Here is a 25,347-nt window from a genome sequence, read left to right on the forward strand (position 1 = left end):
CTGGATGCAAAGCTTGTCAAAACTAAGTTAATAAAAATGTATTTCAAGGCAAGCAAACCGCTAATATGGAACATACAGGTAAGTATAGATTCACATTTCTATCACCTGTATGCCCATATTAGAGGTCTGATAGGTCCCAGAGGGGTCACAGATTCCCTTTAAACTTTTATATATATTTTTAAAAACATTTTTTTTATTACTTTTTGCTTGCTTCAATAGTCTCTATTAGAGACTAGAAGCAGCACTTACCTGATCGGATCTGCTGCATACAGGCGATGAGCAGATTGCCTGTATGTAGCAGAATTGCTCACTTGCTATGAGCGCCGACCACTGGGCGGCGCTCATAGCAATCTGGACATGACAACCTACTGGCAACCCATCAGTGACCTGCGATCATGTGACGGAGTCGCAGATGGGTGGGGTAAGTGACTCGCTTCTGGCATGACGATGTTAAATGCCACTGTCTGAGATTGACTGCGGCATTTAACTAGTTAACAGCCGTGGCTGTTGCAGGCACATGTCAGCTGTATAGATCAGCTGACATGTGCCCGGTTTAGCGCGGGCTCAGCGCCGGAGCCCACGCTGAACAGGGGGTGATGACGTGGTGCATACTATTATGTACATCAAAAAGGGGTTAAAAAAAAAAAACGCGCTCCTATCAACTAATCGAATTACATTGGTCCTAGCGCCGTCCGTGTGATTCATGTTTTTTCATGCACAGACCGAAATTAAAATTGTGTGAACTTGGCCTTACGATCAGAGGCTGAGTCTGTTTTGCCAGAGTGGTCTGCTAGTTTTGCTGTCAAAATGGCAGAAACTCTGCAGATCGGAACAAATCCTTAACCTGAATAAGTAAAGCAGTAATTTTCCAGATCCCACTGAGATTGTTGAGGAATTCAGCACAGATTAGATTTGATAACGTGTGATGTGCATTGGGAGGGCAGATACATACAGCTCTGGCAAAAATTAAGAGACCACTGCACAGTTTTCTAAAAATCGCCATCTCTACATGTCTGACAGCCATTCCATTCCAGTGTCAGTTGAATTCCAACCAAAGTCCACCTCATTCTACTTAATGTGCTTCTGATAAGGTGATGACCTGAACCAAATCTTATGTAATGAGGGAAAGTATAAGAAACACTGCTGTGGTCTTCACAATCCTCTTGCAATAGGACAAGCTGGATGGCAAAACAAGTGCTAGGAATAGCCCAAAAGTAATTTGAATGAAAAAATAACTTTTAACCATGCCAAAGGAGTTGAAAAGAAAAGTCTTGAGTGAGGAAAAAAAGGTCTCAATTCTGGTTTTACTAGCAGAGGGATACAGTGAGCGTCATGTTGCCTCCATCCTTAAAATTTCGAAGACTTCTGTCCATTACAACATGGTCAAGCAGCAGACATTGGGAACAACAAAGCTACAGACCGTCATCTTATTCGAATGTCACTCAGCAACCGCATGATGACATCAAGTGACCTACAAAATGAATTGCAAATGGCAGCTGGGGTGAAGTGCACGGCAAGAACAGTTCGTAACCGGCTCCTAGAGACAGGCCTCAAGTCATATAAAGCTAGAAAAAAGCCTTTCATCAATGAGAAGCAAAGGAGAGCCAGGCTGAAGTTTGCCAGAGACCATAAGGATTGGACCATAGACGACTGGAGTAAGGTAATCTTCTCTGATGAGTCTAATTTTCAGTTTTGCCCAACACCTGGTCGTCTAATGGTTAGACGGAGAACTGGAGAGGCATACAAGCCATAGTGTCTTGAACCCACTGTGAAATTTGGCGGAGGATCGGTGATGATCTGGGGATGCTTCAGCACAGTTGGAATTAGGCAGGTTAATCTTTGCGAAGGACGTATAAATCAAGCCGCATACAAGGTTATCCTTGAAAAACACTTGCTTCCTTCTGCTCAGACAATATTCCCCAACTCTGAGGACTGTTTTTTGCAGCAGCACAATGCCCCATGCCACACAGCTAGGTCAATCAATGTGTGGAATTAAGGAGCACCACATCAAGACTCTGTCATGGACAGCCCAATCTCCAGACCTGAACCCCATTGAAAACCTCTGGAATGTAATCAAGAGGAAGATGGATAGTCACAAGCCATCAAAGAAGAACTGCTTAAATTTTTGTGCCAGGAGTGGCATAAGGTCACCCAAAAGCAGTGTGAAAGACTGGTGAAAGCATGCCAAGACGCATGAAAGCTGTGATTAAAAACCATGGTTCTTCCACCAAATATTGATTTCTGAACTCTTCCTGAGTTAAAACATGAATATTGTTGTTTCTAAATGATTAAGAACTTGTTTTCTTGGCACTATTTGAGGTCTGAAAGCACTGTTTCTTTTTTATTATTTTGACGATTTCTCATTTGCTGCAAATAAATACAAAATTTTTAGCTTTGAATTTCGGAGACATGATGTCAGTTGTTTATAGAATAAAACAACAATGTACATTTTACTCAAAAGTATACCTGTAAAGAGAAAAATCAGAGAAAATCAAAATTTTGCAGTGGTCTCTTAATTTTTGCCAGAGCTGTATAAAGGATGATCCGATTTGGCTATTGATAAAAATGTTTGTAACAGAAGCCACGTAAGTTGAGTTTTTTAGATTTGTTACTAGAATACAGATAATACAGTTACTATTAATGTTTTTTTTTCTCATTGCAACAGATGAGAGACTCTGTGCTACAGATGACGGAATACTACGTAAGCGATATGAGCAGATCATATTATTAAAGTGTATTCCAACTGCACCATAGAAACTTTCACTAGCGCGTTTCACACAAACAAATTGATCTTAGTCAAAGTTCACAGTAACTGAAGTCACAGTGCAATATATACTACCTGCTACCAATCACACACAAGGAGAAAAAACACACAAAATCACAGGAGAATAAGTGTGAGCGCCACGAGTAGTGTCAGATCTGCTGTGTTCAAGTCAGTCAGCGGAAATATTGTATATTTGGTCAGTTAATGAGAGTTAAATCATTATAGTTCACCGAGGTCACTCTGCTCCGTGAGACATGTACACAAAGTAATATTCAGAAAAAATCAAAATTGTATGACTAGCCGCGTATTAAGCAACTGATTAAAAGGGCACAAAATTATATATATTTGTGTGTCGACAATTTTTGTTATATGAAGCATAAAACAAGTGCATCAAAACTAGAATATAGAAAAAACACGAATACACAGAAAAACACCAATAATATCATAGTGCAGATCTGAGAGCACCCAAACATTTTCCCAGTACAATTTGTAATTTTCCTCTTTTCTTCTATAAGGATCAGGATGTGGATGGTTATGACGACAATGACGGGGTAAGAGACTCATTGCCACCATGGTTTATATAAGTGCTCCCTTACCTATGGCCCTGCAGGCATCTCTAAGCTACAAATCCTCGTATGCAATAATATGAGGAATGTATAAAATGACTGAAATCAAAGGGGTTGTTCAGCCCTGGTGTAATTTACGACAGAATGCAAGCAGAATGTAATGTTCTACTGACATGACCACTTGTATACAAATTGCATACTTTTGGTCATACGACAACTGCTGACACCGACAGGCGAAGCCGAATCCTGACAGTGTGTTAGGGTACAATTCTTTATGAAAATTCCACAAGGGCTTCACAACTCCTTTATAATATTAAAAAAAATAAATACTAACTCTTACCTGTTGTATTGCAGCCCATCTACATGAAGCTGGATGATGGCATTAGGATCCCAGAGGATGAGGTAAGTGATGGTGGTGATGATCCAGGGTTTATCTTCATACTGAACTGAAAGGACATGATTTATATTAGCATCATGTAGAGTAAAAAAACTGGAATTGTCAATCTCTTTGGTTATAGTAGTTATATACAGATCCCCATCACTATGCACAGCATTTATTCAGATACACAGTTGATTATATATCAGTATCACGCCCATCTCTCAGCCGATGCACTTTTTAGCTTCTCTGATTATTACACATAGGGAATGGCTCCGGGTCACAGGCCCTGATACATCATTGCCTTTGCGCCAGATTTTTGTCTAGTTTTGTGTGTTTAGCGCCTTTTTTGTTTACACCTATTTCATTATTTTATTTCCGCCTTTTTTTAAGTCTATACTATACGTGCTTGCCTGGTTTTTAAATTTTGTTTTCTGCTTTGTGGGCAGAGTCTGGTAATTCCAGATATTTTATCCTGATTCATCAATTGAAACCTTTTCAAAATTTAAAAATTTGCCACAAGTTTACTCCAGTCCAACCCGGCTGCATTTTTCAGTAAGCCAGTATTAGGGGCAACTTTTGGTGCCAAAAGTTACAGAAAATAGTTCAAGACGGAGAAAGACCATTTTTTACTTAATGCCAAATTCATAAATCTGTTGCACCAATTTGATAAATTTGACACCCAAAAACGCAACTAATACCACAAGACAAAAAAAGGAAAGGAACTTAAAAATGCATATGATGAATCAGGGCCACGATATTTAGCTTTATTTCATTGTGTTTATAGGAACCAGAGACTGAGAATATTGCAGAAGAAGACATCACTTCTACAGATGAAGAACAACCTGTCCAAGAAAAAGGCAGCCAAAGTACAGAGGAGGAAACCACTTGCTGCGCCTGGCCCCGCATTAATGCAAGAAGGATGATGAGAAGAGGAAGGGCCAGGATTGCCTCCTTCATAAATACTTTATTCAGATAAGTATAAATAAGAAAGGATAAGGATAAGTATAGGTAAGAAACGATAAGTATATGTAAAAAAAACAAAACAAAAAAAAAAAGATAAGTATAGGTAGGAAAGGTTAAGTATAGATAAATATAGGTAAGAAACAATAAGTATATTTAAAATAAAAAAGTATAAGTTGGTAAAAAAAGATAAGAATACGAAATAAAGGATAAATATATTTAAATTCAATAAAAATAAGAAAAAAAAAAGTATTGGTAGGGAAGGATAGCTATAGGTACGAGAGGATAAGTATAGGAAAACAGAAGTATAGGTAAGTACACTGCTCAAAAACATAAAGGGAACTCTTAAACAACAGAATATAACTCCAAGTAAATCAAAATTCTGTGAAATCAAACTGTCCACTTAGGAAGCAAAACTGACAATAAATTTCACATGCTGTTGTGCAAATGGAACAGACAATAGATGGAAATTATTGGCAATTATCAAGACACCCTCAATAAAGGAGTGATTCTGCAGGTGGGGACCACAGACCACATCTCAGTACCAATGCTTTCTGGCTGATGTTTTGGTCACTTTTGAATGTTGGTTGTGCTTTCACACTCGTGTTAGCATGAGACGGACTCTACAACCCGCAGAAGTTGCTCAGGTAGTGCAGCTCATCCAGGATGGCACATCAATGCGAGCTGTGGCAAGAAGGTTTGCTGTGTCTGTCAGAGTAGTGTCCAGAGGCTGGAAGCGCTACCAGGAGACAGGCCAGTACACCAGGAGACGTGGAGGGGGCCGTAGGAGGGCAACAACCCAGCAGCAGGACCGCTACCTCCGCCTTTGTGCAAGGAGGAACAGGAGGAGCACTGCCAGAGCCCTGCAAAATGACCTCCAGCAGGCCACAAATGTGCATGTGCCTGCACAAACGGTTAGAAACCGACTCCATGAGGGTGGTATGAGGGCCCGACGTCCACAGATGGGGGTTGTGCTCACAGCCCAACACCGTGTAGGACACTTGGCATGTGCCACAGAACATCAGAATTGGCAAAGTCGCCACTGGCACCCTGTGCTCTTCACAGATGAAAGCAGGTTCACACTGAGCACATGTAACAGACGTGACAGAGTCTGGAACGCCGTGGAAAGCATTCTGCTGCCTGCAACATCTTTCAGCATGACCGGTTTGGCAGTGGGTCAGTAATAGTGTGGGGTGACATTTCTTTGGAGGGCCGCACAGCCCTCCATGTGCTCGCCAGAGGTAGCCTGACTGCCATTAGGTACCGAGATGAGATTCTCAGATGCATTGTGAGACCATATACTGGTGTGGTTGACCCTGGGTTCCTTCTAATACAGGACAATGCCAGACCTCATGTGGCTGTACTGTGTCAGCAGTTCCTGCAAGATGAAGGCATTGAAGCTATGGACTGGCCCACCCATTCCTCAGACCTGAATCTGATTGAGCACATCTGGGACATAATGTCTTGCTCCATCCACCAACGTCACGTTGCACCACAGACTGTCCAGGAGTTGGCTGATGCTTTAGTCCAGGTCTGGGAGGAGATCCCACAGGAGACCATCCGCAACCTCATCAGGAGCATGCCCAGGCGTTGCAGGGAGGTCATACAAGCACATGGAGGCCACACACAATACTGAGCCTCATTTTGACTTTTTTTAAGGACATTACATCAAAGTTGGATCAGCCTGTAGTGTGTTTTTACACCTTAATTTTGGGGGTGACTCCATATCCAGGCCTCCATTGGTTAATAAATTTGATTTCCATTGATGATTTTTGTGTGATTTTGTTGTCAGCACATTCAACTTTGTACAGAACAAAGTATTCAATGAGAATATTTCATTCATTCAGATCTAGGATGTGTTATTTGTGTGTTCCCTTTATTTTTTTGAGCAATGTATTAGTAAGAAAAAATAAGTTCATTAAAAATTCAATTAAAGTAAGAAAAAAAGGATAGGTATAGGTAAGAAAGGATATACACTGCTCAAAAAAATAAAGGGAACACTCAAATAACACATCCTAGATCTGAATGAATGAAATATTCTCATTGAATACTTTGTTCTGTATAAATCTGAATGTGCTGACAACAAAATCACACAAAAATCATCAATGGAAATCAAATTTATTAACCAATGGAGGCCTGGATTTAGAGTCACCCCCAAAATTAAAGTGTAAAAACACACTACAGGCTGATCCAACTTTGATGTAATGTCCTTAAAAAAGTCAAAATGAGGCTCAGTTTTGTGTGTTGCCTCCACGTGCCTGTATGACCTCCCTACAACACCTGGGCATGCTCCTGATGAGGTTGCGGATGGTTTCCTGTGGGATTTCCTCCCAGACCTGGAACAAAGCATCTGCCAACTCCTAGACAGCCTGTGGTGCAACGTGACGTTGGTGGAAGGAGCGAGACATGATGTGCTCAATCGGATTCAGGTCTGGGGAACGGGCGGGCCAGTCCATAGCTTCAATGCCTTCATCTTGCAGGAACTGTTGACACACTCCAGCCACATGAGGTCTGGCATTGTCCTGCATTAGGAGGAACTGAGGGCCAACCGCACCAGCATATGATCTCACAAGGGGTCTGAGAATCTCATCTTGGTACCTAATGGCAGTCAGGCTACCTATGGCGAGCGCATTGAGGGCTGTGCGGCCCTCCAAAGAAATTCCACCCCACACCATTACTAACCCACTGCCAAACCAGTCATACTGAAGGATGTTGCAGGCAGCAGATCGCTCTCCATGGCGTCTCCAGACTCTGCCACATGTGCTCAGTGTGAACCTGCTTTCATCTGTGAAGAGCACAGGGTGCCAGTGGCGACTTTGAAAAATCCTGGTGGTCTGTGGCCAATGCCAAGCATCCTGCACGGTGTTGGGCTGTGAGCACAACCCCTGTCTGTGGATATCGGGCCCTCATACCACCCTCATGGAGTCTGTTTCTAACCGTTTGTGCAGACACATGCACATTTATGGCCTGCTGGAGGTCATTTTGCAGGGCTCTGGCAGTGCTCCTCCTGTTCCTCCTTGCACAAAGGCGGAGGTAGCGGTCCTCCTGCTGGGTTGTTGCCCTCCTACGGCCCCCTCCACGTCTCCTGGTGTACTGGCCTGTCTCCTGGTAGTGTCTCCAGCCTCTGGACACTACACTGACAGACACAGCAAACCTTCTTGCTACAGCTCGCCTTGATGTGCCATCCTGGATAAGTTGCACTACCTGAGCAACTTCTGTGAGTAGTAGAGTCCATCTCATGCTACCATGAGTGTGAAAGCACAACCAACATTCAAAAGTGACCAAAACATCAGCCAGAAAGCATTGGTACTGAGATGTGATCTGTGGTCCCCACCTGCAGAACCACTCCTTTATTGAGGGTGTCTTGATAATTGCCAATAATTTCCATCTATTGTCTATTCCATTTGCACAACAGCATGTGAAATTGATTGTCAATCAGTGTTGCTTCCTAAGTGGACAGTTTGATTTCACAGAAGTTTGATTTACTTGGAGTTATATTCTGTGGTTTAAGTGTTCGCTTTATGTTTTTGGGCAGTGTATATAGGTGGGAAAGGATAAGTACAGATAAATAAGGATAAATATATTTAAAATTTAAAAAATAAAAAATAAGAAGAATACTTATAGATAAGGATAAGTATGTTCAGCATTCAATAAACATTTTTTTAAAAAGGATAAGCATATGTAAGCATATGCTACGTATAGGTAGCAAAGAATAAATATAAGTAAGAACGGATAAATGTAGTTACAAGAGGATAAGTATCGGTAAATATAGGAAAGGAAGAATCATTATAGGCAAGTAGTGATAAGTATAGGAAATAAAATAATAAGTATAGGTAAGCTAGAATAAGCTAGAATAAGTATAGGTAAGTATTGGTAAGAAAGTATAAGTAAAAGTAAAAATAAGTGTAGGTAAAAAAGAATAAATATAGGTATGAAAGATTAAGTATAGGTAAGTAGAGATAAGTAAAAAAAGATAGGTATAGGTACAAAAATGATAAGTAGAAGTATATGTAAGAAAGGTAAGTATATGTAAGAAACATATACACATAGGATTTGGATACATGAGTGCACCCCCTTTGAAAAGTTAGATTTTAATCAATGTCTCACTGAATAGAAGACTAATTTCCAACATTTTTACTAGACTGACTTTGATAGCATAAAAGTAAGGTTAATAATACAACTTTCATTACAAAATCTTCAATTCTACTCAAATTAGTTGATGCAAAAATGAATACACCCTACACAAAAAACTGCTACATCCAATATTTGTATGACCATGATTTTTAAGAATCGCAACAAGTCTTCAAGGCATGGAATGAAGAAGATGGTGACGTATTCCACCATCTATCTTTTTTCATTCTTCAACAATGACCTCTTTTTATAGCCTGGATGCCTGTAATGTTCAACTTGTCTCTTCAGAATTCCCCATAGGTCTTCGGTTGGGTTCAGATCAGGAGACATACTTGGCCTCTGAATCACGTTCACCCTGTTCTTCTACAGAAATGCAACAATAACCTTAAATGTGTGTTCATTATCATGTTGCTAAATTACACATCTACCAAGGACATGGGGTGATGGTAGCATATTCTCTATCAATATAGAGCAGTACACCTGTAAATTTAGGATACCCTCAATGAATTGTAGCTCACTGACACCAGCAGCACTCAAATAACCCCACATAAGGACACTGCTACCACTATGTTTCACTGTAGGCACCATGCATTTAGAAAAAAGTAATTATAAAAATGCCTGGAGACTAAAGTGAAACATGGTGGTGGAAGTGTCCTTATGTGGGGTTACATGGGTTCTGCTGGTGTAGGGGAATCACAGTTCATGCAGGGTATTATAAATTCACAGATGTACTGCCACTATACAGTAGATGTAATATCGATATTGAAAGAGAAGATGCTACCCTCACTCCGTGCCTTTGGTAGCTGCGCTCTTTTCCAACATGACAATCCAAAAGACACATTATTATTATTATTTATTGTTATAGCGCCATTTATTCCATGGCGTTTTACATGTGAAAAGGGGTATTCATAGCAAAAACAAGTACAATAATCTTGAACACAATGTGACAGCGACTGGTACAGGAGGAGCGAGGACCCTGCATTTCTGAAAAAGAACAGGGTGAACGTGATTCAGGGGCAAGTGTCTCCTGATCTGAACCCAATCAAACACCTATGGGGAATTCTGAAGAGACAAGTTGAGCATCGCTCTCCATCCAATGTCCAGACTATAAAAGAGGTAAATTTTGAAGAATGGTATAAAAGTTAGATGTTACACTATGTCGCCGACTTGTTCATTTCATGCCTAGAAGACTTGGTATTGTTCTTAAAAAAATCATAGAGGTCATACAAAATACTAGATGTAGCATTTTGATGTGGGTGTATTCATTTTTGCATCAACTAATTTGAATAAAACTGAAAATTTTGTAATGAAGGTTATATTATTAACCTTACTTTCATGCTATGGCTTAATAAAATGTTATATGAAAATCAGCCTTGTAAAAATTGGAGACTGTTCTTGTATTAAGTGAGACATTGATTAAAATCTTATTTTTCAAAGCTTGTGTACTCATTTACGTGTGTGTATGTATGTTACGCCGAGCACTGTATATGTGTGTTTGTCTGTGTGTTGTATGTGTGTGTATGTATGTATGTATAGACATATATATAAACACTAACAAAACGTCAGGGTGCCAGGCTTCCCAGGTAAAGATCAAACCTTAAATAGAACAAGAAAAATGGAGGCTGCGCACCAGATGAAAAAGTGAAAAAAGTGCTATTTATTAACCCATAATGGCGACATTTCGGTTCTAAGTGAGAACCTTTTTCAAGCAGTACAGAAGTGCATGTGCATACCTTATGGAGAAGATCAATTACAAAAAGTGTTTAACAATAATTACACAAGTAAGAGCATATCCCATCATATATAGTAAGATATACATACAGTGAATGACAATTCATAATGATGACATTGGAATAAAGTGCATTATGATGACCAGAATAGAAAAACAACGGAAATAATACATAAAAAAGATTAAATATTAATTAAGAAACAGCTGTATATGACTAATCATGCCATGACTCACCCTATTGTATTTTGAAAACAGCGCCAATATCGGCATCAAGACAGAAAGCCTGCATGCACCCTAAAATGAGGGATCGTACCAGCTCCATTTTGGACAAGGGATTTGAATTAATATGTGCCAGAAAAGTAACATTAAATCATCAATGAGGAATAGTGATGAGCGAGTGTGCTAGTTTAACCCTTTAACTAAGCATGCTCGGGTGCTTATCGAGTAGCTTCGGCGTGCTCGTATATTATGTTCGAGTCCCTGCGTCTGGGGGGTTTTCTGTTTGGATTAAGTCCTGTGCCATTTTTGGCGATCTTAAATAAATATGTATAAAGTCCTCCTTGCATATTATATTTTCTCTTTAATGATTTAATGTTACTTTTCTGGCACATTTTAATTCAAATCCCTTGTCCAAAATGCAGCTGGTGCGATCCCGCATTTTAGGGTGCATGCAGGCTTTCTGTCTTGTATCATTGGTCAGCCGGCTATACTGCCGTAACTTCAGGATACTCTGACGCATGCGCAGATGATGCTTTGACTCTCCTTTACCAAGATGGCACCGGAAACCTCATAGTGTCTTTGCACATGCATGAAATGCCGCTTATGTCCCTTTCTTCTTTCTGACTTGCGCATTAAATGTAGCAGGACGCTGATATTGGCACTGTTTTTAAAATACAGTGGAGTGAGTCATGGCATGTACAGCTGTTAATTAATATTTAATCTTTTTCATGTATTATTTACATTGTTTTTCTATTCTGGTCATCATAATGCACTTTATTCCAATGTCATCATTATGAATTGACATTCACTGTATGTATATCTTACTCTATATGATGGGATATGCTCTTACTTGTGTAATTATTGTTAAACACTTTTTGCAATTGGCGTTCTCCATAAGGTATGCACATGCACTTCTGTACTGCTTGAGAAAGGTTCTTACTTAGATCCGAAACGTCGCCATTATGGGCTAATAGCACTTTTTTCACTTTTTCATTTGCTGTGCTGCCTCCATTTTTATTGTTTTATATATATCCATATTTAAATATATATATATTTACATGAATATGAAACAAGCACATGTCTGTTTGTATCAATCTATGTTAATGTGTGCAAATCATTCACTATGTGTGTATATATGAGCTACATAGTCTACATGTATGTATTTTGTGGGTGTGAATAAATGTATATGTTTGTATGAATTTTAGTATGAATGTGTCTCAGTGTGAGATATGTGAATGAATGTTTGCGAATGTCGCCGTGTGTATCTGCAGATATGTAAGCATATATGTGTATGTGTCACAGCGTGTATATGTGTGAATGTATGTGTGACTGTGTGTTAATCATTTTTAAGCAGCTGACCTTTTGTTTGTTGGGTGATCGCCCGCCTGTTTACACTACACAATTATCGGAAAATGACTGTTCCTAAAAACGCCGATTCCCGATAATTGACTAGTGTAAGTGCGCCCTTTGTTAGACATAAGCTATAAATAGTCTAGATATAAAGATAAGATAGAAATATACGTATTAGATATGTATAAATGTTCCATGTAGAGCGGTGATAGGGCCCATCCAGAGCTGACACTGCAGTGAACCAGGGATTAGCCGATCGCCAGTACTTGGGGTCAGGAAGGAATTTTTCCCCACACATGGGGTTGTTTTGCCTTCCTCTGGTTCACATCCGTTTTATGCAGTAAATCCTATAAATGGCACTGGATGATTAAATTATTCTAAATTTCATAATAGATAAGAATAAAGATTAATAAACTCCATTCATTGTGTCTGTGTCTTCTTTATATGCTGTTCTCTCTGCTGAGACTATTTTAATTTTGGACAGCCGTAGTGTTAGAAATGGCCAAGGAATAGTTAATCTGATTTTTTGTTTTTGCGGGGAGTTGCGTCACGTGATCTCGCTGCCGTTCTTTCCCACCATGACAGTGATGTACTGTCCATCTGTCATATGGCTTTCCCAGACTAATGTCACTGCCCCAATATGCCGCAGATCATCAATCACATGTTGTACTTGGGATAGGGCTAACATCATCAGCGACTGCTCTTTACCCCAGTGTAGTCTCCTCCACTAATGTCCCCGCATATCACAGATCATGTAGAGATCGGCCATGTTCCATAGTCTCTGTACTTACCCTGCGGTAGCTCCACACCGTGTTCCATGTCAGGAGCCTCCAGCACATCACAAATGGAAAGGTGAACCTGGAGCAAGGTAATGTAGGGGAAAAAAAATATATTAGTGCAGCACGAGATGTATTGGGTGGATACAGATGGAGAAAGACCTTACATAACACAGAGGTATAGTAGCAGGATAAAAATGGTGGGAACGGGATGCCACAATGTAAAGTTATAATTGTAGTAAGCTGAACTGGCACCACGACCATAAACCTGAAAGCAAACGAGTGGCATGTGCCCAGGGAAATGGACCAGAAAAAAACACCAAAAGCAAGAAAAAATGCATAGATATAATTTTCAACGCAAAAACTTCATTTTCAAAGTCTAAGATAATGTATTCCGATTGTAATCTTGAATATTGGTGGTAGATCCACTTTAACTACTTTTATTTACTCCTTTTTCAAATATATTTATGTAAAATCTGATGCCAATACTTCTAAAAAAAAGTTATAAAAGCAACTACAAAAAAGCCCCATAAAACAAAATATTGTAGAATCACTTTTTGTGGATGCCAGAACAGGAGAGCCAAGAAGGTTTTACTTTTGCAAACCATTATGTATCCTACCCCCTGGATAATATCACATCTGCTGTGAAATGAAGAAATAACACAAGGACTAACCTTACTAAGGCTCGCTATGGACACGTTCCTGACAGTTTTGCAGCTGAATATATTATTTATTCTGGTGGTCAGTGGTATCTGGAGGTTTGGTCCATGGTGGTGGTAGATTTTAGATGGGAACATAGAAGAAATGATAGAAATGTCTTATGAAAATAGTGAAAAGATCACTTGTAAAATAAAAAAAATTTGAAAAAAAAATACACTCCTTAACATTGAAATTACTACACCAATAAGGAAAAGTCATAAAAAGTTATGGAAATCACAGGATGGATAGAAACAAAATTTCAATACATCGTGATTTATTCAGTACCGAGTATCAGCGCGAAGCGCAGAAATCCCTACACTTATACACCTTGCCCACTGTCAATGAGGTTATTAAAGAAGCTGTCCACTACATTCACATTGATAGCCTATCTATAGGATAGGGTATCAATGTATGATCGGCCGGGGTCCCGCACGGGGTCCCGCACCTGACGATCAGGTGATATCAGTGCCGGCGGCCGGAAGTTCTTACCTGCGGTGCTTGGCCGTCCATCTGTAGTGGCCGCCGCGGGGTACTACACATCAGCCTCCCATTCAATTGAATGGAAGGTGGATGTGCAGTAACAAGCGCCGGCCACAACAACAGGACAGCCAAGCACAGCAGGTAAGGACTTCTGGCCGGCAGCCGCTGGCACCAATAACAACTGATGGGCGAGGAAGCCGCGTGCGGGACCCCGGCCGATCATACATTGATGCCCTATCCTATAGATTGATGCCCTATCCTATAGATTGATGCCCTATCCTATAGATAGGGCATCAATGTGAAAGTAGTGGACAACCCCTTTAATGGCTGTCTGAGGAACTTTCTGCCACACTGGATGCATTTGGGCAAATCATCAACATCCGCTGCTGGCAGCTCCCTGTGCAAATTGCTGACTAATGATGTTCCAGATGTGCTTGATGGGAGACAAGTCTGGAGACGCTGCAGGCCATGTTAGACCATTTACGCCTCGCTGCTCACAGTAGAGGGGAAATATGCGGTCTGGTGTTGTCTTGTTGAAAAATGGCTCCTGGGACACTTTAGAGAAATGGCTTTAACACTGGATCCATGACGAAATCAATGTAATGTCGAGCAGTTAGTGTACTTAGAATTAAGACTAGCGGGGTCTGGCTACCATATATTACGCCGCCTCAACCATAACCCGAGCAGCATAACCTGTGTGATTTTCCTTTGTGAAGACCTCTTCATTGACCTCACGCCACCACTCTCATAGGCTATGATGTGATGAGCTCTGCCTTTTACTTGGATGCAGTGGTAGTCAAAGATTGCCATGTGGGCAATATCATGAAGCGGCTTTGCCTCTGTATGGTGAATTTTTAAAAATTTTAAATCTAGAATGCAAAGGAGAACAACAGGAATAAAATTCAAGCAAACACTAGCCAATTTTGACCTACTGACAAGTCCTCATTAAACAATAGGTCATTTTCTGATGACACATTCCCTTTTACTGCCATGATGAAATCTAACAGCTTATAAGTGTGCAGGAGAAAATATTCATGCAGATCATTTGAATCAGAATCATCTGAAAGAGTTTCCTTGCGGAAAGATGAATCTCAAGATACATATCCCAGATGAGAAGGGGATTTAAGGAGAGTTTTTTTTTTTTTAACTTTCTCTTACTTTTCCGGCTTTCAACATGCAACTCATGTCTGGAGGCAGATAAAAGTAGAATTAGACTTACCGGTAATTCAGTTTCTAATAACCCACCACAACAGCACACTGGAGGATGTAACTGGACCCTAATAAGGACAGGAAACACAAAGAGTCAAATAGTGCCTCCCACATCCTCCCTCCAGTTTTATTACAAAGGACCACAAGACTATGAATGCTTCAAATTATAATTTATTATCACTTGATTTGAAAATATAAGAAATAATTGAGCAAAGGGAGGGAATTACCCATGCTGTCGTGGTGGGTAATTGGAAACCGTATTACAGAGTAAGTCTAATTCTATTTTTTCAAATAACCCCACATGACAGCGCACCGGAGGAATACCAAAGAGTAATGTCTAGGGAGGGACAATATCATGGAGAACTTTTCTCCCAAAGGACAAATCTCTAACAGACGCTAAGTTAAGTCTGTAATGTTTGGAGAAGATCTGGATCGAGGATCAGGTAGCAGCCCTGCAGACCTGCTCGATGGAAGCGCTGGCTTTCTCAACCCAGTAGACCGATACTGCTCTAGTGGAGCGAGCTGTCAGTTTCTTTGGAGGCAAGAGGTTCGGAATCTAATATGCTTCAATAATCGCTCTTTTGATCCATATGACAATCGTAGCTTTAGAAGTCTTCTTTCCCTTATTTTGGCCATAAAGTTGGATAAACAGATTTTGGTCTTTCCTCCACATCTGTGTTTCTTGGAGGTAATGAAGGACCACTCTTCTTACGTCCAGAGTGTGGAATTCTTCCTCCCTCTTCTTTGGTGGATTTTGGCAGAATGAGGGAAGAATTATCTCTTGAGATTTGTGGACCTCTGAGACTACCTTAGATAGAAATGATGGGTCGAGACGAAAAATAAGTCGGTCTTCCAGGATTCTCCAGTATGGCTCATTAATTAGGAGAGCCTGCAGTTCACTAACCCTTCTGGCTGTAGTGATTGCTACAACCTAGGCCTTCTTCCACAACAGTCTGTCTGGTTTTATTGATGATAAGGGCTCAAATGGTGGAAGTGTCAGCCTCTTATGGACGATATTAAGGTCCCAGGAGGTGACTAGATCGAGCATTCTAGGATGAAAGTGGGAGGCTGCTGCAATGAATATCTTCACCCAACGATATTCAGCCAGGCTCTGGTCAAAATAAGAACTTAATGCTGCCACCTGGACCTTGAGGGTACTGCGTTTGAAACCTTTTTCCAGGCCATACTGCAAAAAATCAAGGATTTAGGCAATGTTTGGTTGCCAAAGATCTGGATGTTCAGGCGCACACCATGATACAAAAGTCTACCATATTTTCTGTTATATATTGCGTTTGTTATAGGCTTCCTGCTTTTTAGAAGGGTCTTAATGGCTCTGAGAGGCCCCTGGCTTTTAATATTGAGAATTCAGAAGCCAGGCAGACAGGTGTAAATTCTCGAGGTCTGGATGGTAAATTGGCCCTTGGTGAAGGAGGTCTCTGACTGGTGGAAGGAACAGGGGACCGTCTTTAATCAGGTTGCTTAAGGTGCCAAACCAGTTTCTTTTCAGCCAGAATGGTGCTATCAGGATTACTCTGGCCCTCTCTGTTCTTATTTTCGGCAGTGTTCTTGGTAGGATTGGAACCGGAGGGAAGGTGTACGCCAGTTTGAATTTCCATTGGTGGGAGTATGCGTCCACGCCTAGACAGGTATCATCTGGGTTTATGAAAAAGTACTTGGCTACTTTTGCGTTCTGGCATCCTATCCGGAAAAGATCTACCTCTGGGCAACCCCACCTTCTGGTCAATATCGCGAAGACTTCTGGATTTAGGCTCCATTCTCCCGGATTAATATCTCTCCTGCTCAGGAAATCGGCCTGGATGTTGACAGAACTTTTTATATGGAGGGCTGATAAGGAGAGAAGATGCTCTTTGGCCCAGGAGAATATTCTTGCTGATATAGTGTTCAGGCCTTCGTGTCTCATGTTTCCTTGATGACATAGGTGCGTGACCGTAGTTGTCTGAGTAGATTTTTTGTTAGAACCTTGCTGTTAGATTTTTTTTCCTTTGCTGGTCACATGACCTTGTTGGCCTATTTAATCCTGCTCCGCCCTTCTGGCTTTGCTGGACTTCATTGTATATCTACTTTCTAGCTAGCCTGTGCTCTGTATCTAACTCTGTTAGTTTGCTTGGTCTACGGACCTCTAGGTTCTATCTATTTTGTTTGTTCGTCTGTCTGCTACTATTTCTGTTAGGAGGTGTCCCATATTCCTCCCAGTCCTTAGTACTTGTAGGGATTCCCTCCCCAAATCTATAGGTCTCCGTACAGACTAGATTAGGACTTTAGCAGGTCTGATCGCAGGATCAGGTTCCCTGTTACATCGTAGGGATTCAGCTGAGTCTTATAGTAGGGACAGATCTCCTCTCTTTCCTTAGCTTTGGTAGCAGAACATAACAGTAAGTCCAGCCTGTAAATTCTCTAAGGAAAGATTTTTTTTTTGTTCCATCATGGTGTCGGTTCAGGATTTGGCTAAACACCTGCAGGGACTCTCTCTGGAAGTGGCCGAGCTCCGTCAGCACGTGAGTAACTGTCCTGGAGCATATTTCTTGGAGCCTAAGGTATGTTTGCCGGATTTATTTTTTGGTGAACATCGAGAATTTTTTTCATTTAAAAATGCTTGCTTATTGTATTTTCGTTTGAGACCCAAGTCCTCTGGGGATGAATCCCAGCGCGTAGGGTTCATAATGTCACTTTTGCGCAAAGAGCCTCAGGAGTGGGCCTTTTCTTTGCAACCTAGTGATACATGCTTCAGATCAGTGGATAGTTTTTTTTCTGCTTTAGGACTATTATATGATGATCCTGACCGTGTGGCATCAGCTGAGACTGAGTTGAGACGTTTAAAACAAGGATCAGGTAATATGGAAAAATATTGTACACATTTTCGTCGTTGGTCCACTCAAACAGGGTGGAACGATTCTGCTTTGAAAAGTCTATTTCTTGCTGGGCTCAGTGAAAAGGTTAAAGACCTGCTAATTGCTTATCCTACACCTGAGGATTTGCAACAGGCTATGCAATTAGCTATACGGGTGGACAGAAGACTGCGTGCTAGGGTTAATGAGAGCAAATCCTCTGCTATGTCAGTTTCTGGTTATGATAATGTGTGTACTAACAGTGGTGAACCGATGGAGATTGGATCGGTGGCACCTCGCTCTCAAGAAAAACACCGTCGTTTTTCAGAAGGCTTGTGTTTCTATTGCGGGAAATCTGGTCATTTGATTAAAGGCTGTGAGCTTCGTATGAAGAAAGAAAAAAAAATGGTCAGTCACGCCCGTATTGCCTGTTTAAATTCCAAGGGTATATTTTTAGCTGCTTCCACGATTGCTCAGGAAAAATTAATGGAATTTCGGGTGTTTGTTGATTGCGGGTCTACACTGAATGTTATTGATGGGGGATTCGTGGAAAAACTCAATTTAAAACCTGAACCTTTATCATCCCCCATTGCTGTGGTTTCTGTGGATGGCTCCCCTTTGAAGAATATTACTCTCAAGGTCTGTGAATTTCCTCTCACTATTAATGGTGTTCACCATGAGAAATTGGATTTGGTAGTGTTGAATAACTTGCCTTCTCCAGTAATATTGGGTTTGCCCTGGTTAAAATTTCACAATCCTGTACTGGATTGGTCTACCAGTGAAATTAAATCCTGGAGCCATAAATGTTATGACAAGTGTTGTAACGGGCGTATTGCAGCTTTGGATAGGGGAGAATTGCCTGTTCCTATTCAGGATTTTTGGAGAGTTTTTTCTGAGAAAGAATCGCAGGTTTTGCCTCCCCATAGAGACTATGATTGTTCTATTGAATTTGTCCCTGGAGCGACTCTTCCTAAAAGTCGTTTATTTAACCTTACTATTCCTGAGAGGAAGGCTTTGGAGGAATACATACAGACAAGTTTGGCCGCCGGTCACATTAGGCCCTCTAAGTCTCCTGTGGCGGTTGGATTTTTTTTTGTAAAAAAAAAGGACGGCGGTTTACGTCCTTGTCTGGATTTTCGTGAGATTAACAAAATTACGGTACGCAATCCTTACCCACTGCCATTGATTCCTGATCTGTTTAACCAGTTATTGGGGGCCAAGTGGTTCTCTAAAATTGACCTTAAGGGGGCATACAATCTGTTGCGCATGAAGGAGGGTGATGAATGGAAGACTGCTTTTAACACTCCTGTGGGTCATTTTGAGAATCTGGTTATGCCTTTTGGTCTTACTAATGCTCCTGCATTTTTTCAGAATCTGATTAATGACATCCTTAGACCTTTGATCGGTAAAAATGTGGTTGTGTATTTGGATGACATTTTGATTTATTCGCCAGATCTGGAGTCTCATTGGCGGAGCGTGCGTGAGGTATTACAGTTATTAATGGACAATTCGCTTTTTGCTAAGCTGGAGAAATGTGAGTTCGCTGTACAGAGAATTAGTTTTTTGGGCTACATTATCTCCAGCAAAGGTTTTGAGATGGATCCGGTTAAGGTTCAGGCTGTGCAGGAATGGCCTAGGCCTATTGGTTTGAAATCAATACAGAGGTTTTTGGGTTTCGCCAATTACTATAGAAAATTCATAAAAAATTTTTCTAGTATTGTCAAACCTCTGACTGATCTCACCAGGAAAGGTGCTGATGCGGTTCAGTGGTCTTCTGAGGCCATTGAAGCTTTTGTGTATCTCAAGGAGAGGTTCACCTCTGCTCCCATCCTTATGCAGCCTGATGTTACTAGGCCGTTTTTGGTTGAGGTTGATGCTTCCTCTGTGGGGGTTGGCGCAGTATTGTCGCAGGATAACGGGGATGGATTACATCCCTGTGCATTTTTTTCAAAAAAATTTTCGGAGACTGAATTGAATTACGATATTGGTAATCGGGAATTATTGGCTATTAAACTCGCATTTGAACACTGGCGCCACTTCTTGGAAGGTGCGGAATTTCCCGTTCAGGTTCTTACGGATCATAAAAATCTGATATATCTTGACGCTGCCAAGCGCCTGAATGCCCGTCAGGCTAGGTGGGCACTGTTTTTCTCGCGGTTTAATTTCTCCGTTACTTACATCCCTGGTACTAAGAATGTTAAGGCGGATGCCTTGTCTCGCAGTTTTTCTCCCATAGTCGGTGCTGAGAAAGAGGAAAACATTTTACAAGAAGGTGTTGTGATAGCTGCTTTAGACTCCGTTTTGGAAGATGAGATTCTTAAAGCTCAGGAGAATGCCCCATCTAACACTCCTCATGGGAGGTTGTTTGTGCCTGGGACCTTTAGGAGAGATTTGTTTGTTGAGTGTCACGAATCTCGGTTGGCAGGTCATCCCGGAATCTCTGAGACCAAGAGACTGGTGGGTCGCAGTTTTTGGTGGCCTGGATGGCAGAAGGAAGTCATTAAGTGGGTGCGCCAATGTACTATATGTGCTAGATCTAAGTCCTCACATACTCCTGCTGCGGGGTTGCTTTGTCCTTTGGAGGTCCCCAGTGCTCCTTGGACACATTTGGCTATGGACTTTATAACTGACCTTCCCCCCTCTGAGGGTTTTACTGTCATCTGGGTGGTCGTGGACCGTTTTAGCAAGATGTGTCACTTGGTTCCCTTCGTCAAACTGCCCTGCGCTAAAACTCTCGCTAAGGCCTTTGTCAAGGAAATTGTCAGACTTCATGGCGTTCCTACTGACATTGTTTCTGATAGGGGTCCTCAGTTCGTGGCTCGTTTTTGGCGTGCCTTTTGTGACAGGTTGGGAATTCATTTGTCGTTTTCGTCCGGATATCATCCTGAATCTAATGGCCAGACAGAAAGGAAAAACCAGGATGTTGAGCAGTTCTTGCGTTGTTTTGTGGCAGACAATCAAGAGGGGTGGTCTGAGTTTCTGCCACTTGCCGAATTTGCTCTGAACAATCATACATCTTCTTCTGCTGGTTGTTCGCCTTTTTTTTGTTGTTCTGGGAGACATCCGTCGTTTGGGTCGTTCTCCAAGTTGGGATCTGCCGTGCCTGAGGAGGAGAATTTTTCCGGTGATTTGGAAAGAGTTTGGACGGATGTGCGTGGTAATCTTCAGGAGGCCAACAGAAAATCTAAAGACTACTTTGATAGGAAACGACAGGAGGTTTTGTTCGCTGTTGGTGACATGGTTTGGTTGTCCTCTAGGAATCTGCGGTTGAGGATTCCTTCTAAGAAATTGGGTCCCAAGTTTGTAGGGCCCTTTAAGGTGCTTCAGGTTGTCAACCAATCTGCTGTTAGGTTGGAGGTTCCTACCTCCTGGAGAATTAATCCGGTCTTTCATGTCTCTCTGTTAAAAAAAGCTGTTGTGTCGGATGGTGACGCCTCTGCCTCTGTTCCTCCGGTGGTGGAGGACGGGGAATATGAAATTTCTCGCATCCTTGACTCTAGACGGTATAGAGGTAGTTTGCAGTATCTTGTGGCCTGGAAAGGTTTCGGACCCGAGGATAACTCTTGGGTGAGGTCAGATGATGTTTCCGCGTCCAGACTTATCAGAGCGTTTCACAGGAGATTTCCTGATAAGCCTGGTCCTAGGGGATCCGGAGGATCCTCTTAGAAGGGGGGGTACTGTTAGAACCTTGCTGTTAGATTTTTTTTCCTTTGCTGGTCACATGACCTTGTTGGCCTATTTAATCCTGCTCCGCCCTTCTGGCTTTGCTGGACTTCATTGTATATCTACTTTCTAGCTAGCCTGTGCTCTGTATCTAACTCTGTTAGTTTGCTTGGTCTACGGACCTCTAGGTTCTATCTATTTTGTTTGTTCGTCTGTCTGCTACTATTTCTGTTAGGAGGTGTCCCATATTCCTCCCAGTCCTTAGTACTTGTAGGGATTCCCTCCCCAAATCTATAGGTCTCCGTACAGACTAGATTAGGACTTTAGCAGGTCTGATCGCAGGATCAGGTTCCCTGTTACATCGTAGGGATTCAGCTGAGTCTTATAGTAGGGACAGATCTCCTCTCTTTCCTTAGCTTTGGTAGCAGAACATAAAATTTTTTACATGGACATTCTGGATCAGAGATGTTGCTGATCTGAGTACTTCCTGTACCGCCTTCAGCTCCCTGAAATTGGAAGATTGCTGGCTGACCTTTTTTGACCAGAGTCCCTGGAAGGAGTTTTGGGAGATGATGGCTCCCCATCCTCTTTTGCTGGCGTCTACCTTTATTGTCACCAGAGGGTCCTGGATCCAGGGGACTCGCCTGTGTAGGTTCCTTGGGCTGAGCCACCAGGATAGAGAGGCTTTTACCAGGGATTCTGGGGATCATTTCCAATTTGCAAGAATATGGGTCTGGAGGGTTCTGATGTGTGCTTCGGCCCAAGCTACCGTCTGGATGCAATATGTCAGGGAGCCGAGGACTGACATAGCAAACCTCACAGACATCGAAATATTGTTGCTCCATAGTACACCAATCCTTGATCTTAACTGATTCTGCTTTTGCTTGGGCAAAAATTATGTCTGACTGGGAGAATCCAGTAGAACACTTAGGAACGTCTTTGCCGTGGATGGAACCTTGTTGGACTGTTGGTAGTTCACTAGCCATCTCAGAGATGTTAGGATCTGGGTTGTTGTCTGTAAATGTTCCTGGAGTAACGGTATTGAGGGGACCACAAACAAGAAGTCATTGAGGTATGGTATTATGCAAATATTCTGACCTCTGATGTAAGCCATAACTTCTGCCATAATCTTCTTGAAGATTCATGGCACCGATGTTATCTCGAACGGGAGGATATTGAATTGAAGTGCATTATCTGACTTGCCTGGACCACCGCAAACCTTCCGATAAGTTGAGTGAATAGGAATGTGATAGTATGCGTCTTTTCAGAGGCGTAGCTAGGTGTTCAACTCGGGGTGGGGGGTAGCGAAACATCTGAGTGGGCCCCTGACCAGGTAACTGTGGGTACAACTACAGTGGTGAACCCTGACCTTAGGTATAGAGGAACCTCAGCAGATAAACACGCTGTTTACTTAAAATTAATTTCTATACAAAGACCAACACTGATCTTACCACCATATGGTGACCATATAGTGGTAGATACCAGACCTGCAGACCATACAAGTAATTACAGTACAGGTATATATACCTGAATTCTGCAAAGAATACAATGAAAACACATTTGACTTTTCACATTTCCAGCCCCATCCCCATCTATTCCCAATCTATACAAACTCCTCATCCTGCTGATACCCCAATACTGAGCCTCTGCTGTGAATGTGTCCTTGTTACAGCACCTGCTGTGTGGTACAAAAACAGAGCTCCTCTTAGTGCCTCACATAATAGTGCCCACCACTGTGTCCCTTGCAAAATAATAATGCCTCCTTTGTGCCCTTTAGATGGTAAAATTACTTCTTGTGCAAATGCCCTAGAAAAGTGTCCACATTTTGCCCTTTTATTGCCCTTATAACAATAATGCTTCTTAAGTGCCCACTTATTTATTTATTTTACTCACTTATATAGCACCATTAATTCCACAGCTCTTCACAGACAATATTGGCACTGTCCCCATTAGGGCTCACAATCTAAATTCCTTATCAGTATGTCTTTGGAATATGGGAGGAAACCGGAGAACCCGGAGGAAACCCACAAAATCACTGGGAGAACATTCCAGCTCCTTGCAGATGTTGTCCTTGGTGAGATTTGAACCCAGCGCTGCAAGGCTGCAGTGCTAACTACTGAGCCACCATGGTGCCCACTTGAAATTGAATAATATCCACTGGGTCCCCCAATACACAGCTCCTCTATATACAGTATGTTGGACTCATAGTTCCCTTATACAGAGTATGATGTCCCCACAGCTCCCCTATTTACAGTATGATTAGCCCATAGCTCCCCTATGCACAATATAATGCCCCACTGCTTTCCTATACACAGTATTGTAGGCCCACAACTCCCATATACACAGAACCACCGTCAGTACATGAATGTAGCACCAGAACTACTATACTGTAGGTAAATGAATGCAGTGCCAGAACTACCATCAATAGATGAATACATCACTAGAACCACACTTTTCCTCCTCTGCATACTGCCCACAAGATACTGTGCCTTCCCATTAACATCCCTCATATACAATAAAAGTCCCTATAACCTTCTGCTCTTTAAGGCGCTTACCTTTTTCACTTCGACAGCAGGGTGACCGCAGCAGCAGGCTGAAAGCCACTGTAGGAAGCCAGAGGCAGAAAGGTGACAGCCTCAGCTGCGTGATGACCTCTGATCAGTTATGGATTGGTACATTTGTACACGATCAGGACCACGGTCAGTACATGAATCCATTACCAGATCCACTGTCAGTACCTGAATCCATACTCCACCCTCACTTCTCCATATTGTCCCCAAAGCTCTCACCTTTCCATACAGTCCCCTCACGCTCTCATCTCTACATATTGTGTCCCCAAAGCTCTCACCTCTCCATACTGTCCCGCCGCGCTCCCATCTTTGCATACTGTTCCTCCACTTCTCCATACTGTGCCCGCACTTCTCCATATTGTCCCCCACGCTCTCAGCTGTCCATAATGTCCCCCCATGCTCCCATCTCTACATAATGTTCTCCTACTTCTCCATACCATCCCCTCACACTGCCACTTCTCCATATGGTCCCCACACGCTCCCAATTCTCTATCCTGTACCCCCATGTCTCCATATTGTCCCCTAAGCTCCCACCTCTCTATACTGTCAGCCCACTTCTTCATATTGTACACCCATTTCTGCATACGGTCCATCCACACTCCCATTTCTACATACGGTATCCCCACACTGCCACCTCTCCATAATGTCCCCCACTTCTCCATATGGTCCCCCACTCATCCATATTGTCCCCAACTTCTCCATAAAATCCCACCACACTCCCACTTCTCCATATGGTGCTCAGACGCTCCCAATTATCCATCCTGTTCCCCCATATTGTCCCTCATGCCTCCACCTCTCCATACTGTCTCCCCACTTCTTCATATTGAAAACCCATTTCTCCATACGGCCCCCCACATATCAATAATGTCCCCCACTTCTCCAAATGGTCCCCCCCACTCCTCCATATTGTCCCCCATGCTCCCTTCTCTCCATACTGTCTTAACCCTCCTCCATATTGTCCCCCATGCTCCCTCCTCTACATACTGTCCCAACACTACTCAATATT

At 42.0% G+C, this 25,347-nt stretch overlaps 1 protein-coding gene across 1 annotated transcript in view; it reads right to left on the bottom strand.

The window, feature by feature from the left end:
* LOC141271313 (germ cell nuclear acidic protein-like) overlaps positions 1 to 25,347 on the bottom strand; it is a 124,932-nt gene that overhangs the window by 38,164 nt on the left and 61,421 nt on the right. The window contains exons 2-4 of the mRNA XM_073681426.1: positions 13,549 to 13,626; positions 12,890 to 12,956; positions 3,671 to 3,776 (exon numbers count right to left, since the gene is read on the bottom strand). Of these exons, the coding sequence (XP_073537527.1) occupies positions 3,671 to 3,689 (19 nt within the window). The 5' untranslated portion in view covers positions 3,690 to 3,776; positions 12,890 to 12,956; positions 13,549 to 13,626. The remainder of the gene's footprint in view (positions 1 to 3,670; positions 3,777 to 12,889; positions 12,957 to 13,548; positions 13,627 to 25,347) is intronic.

This window comes from Phyllobates terribilis, unplaced genomic scaffold (assembly GCF_046119375.1).
Source record: "Phyllobates terribilis strain yellow unplaced genomic scaffold, ASM4611937v1 Scaffold_5__5_contigs__length_657084704, whole genome shotgun sequence".
Classification (NCBI taxonomy): domain Eukaryota; kingdom Metazoa; phylum Chordata; class Amphibia; order Anura; family Dendrobatidae; genus Phyllobates; species Phyllobates terribilis.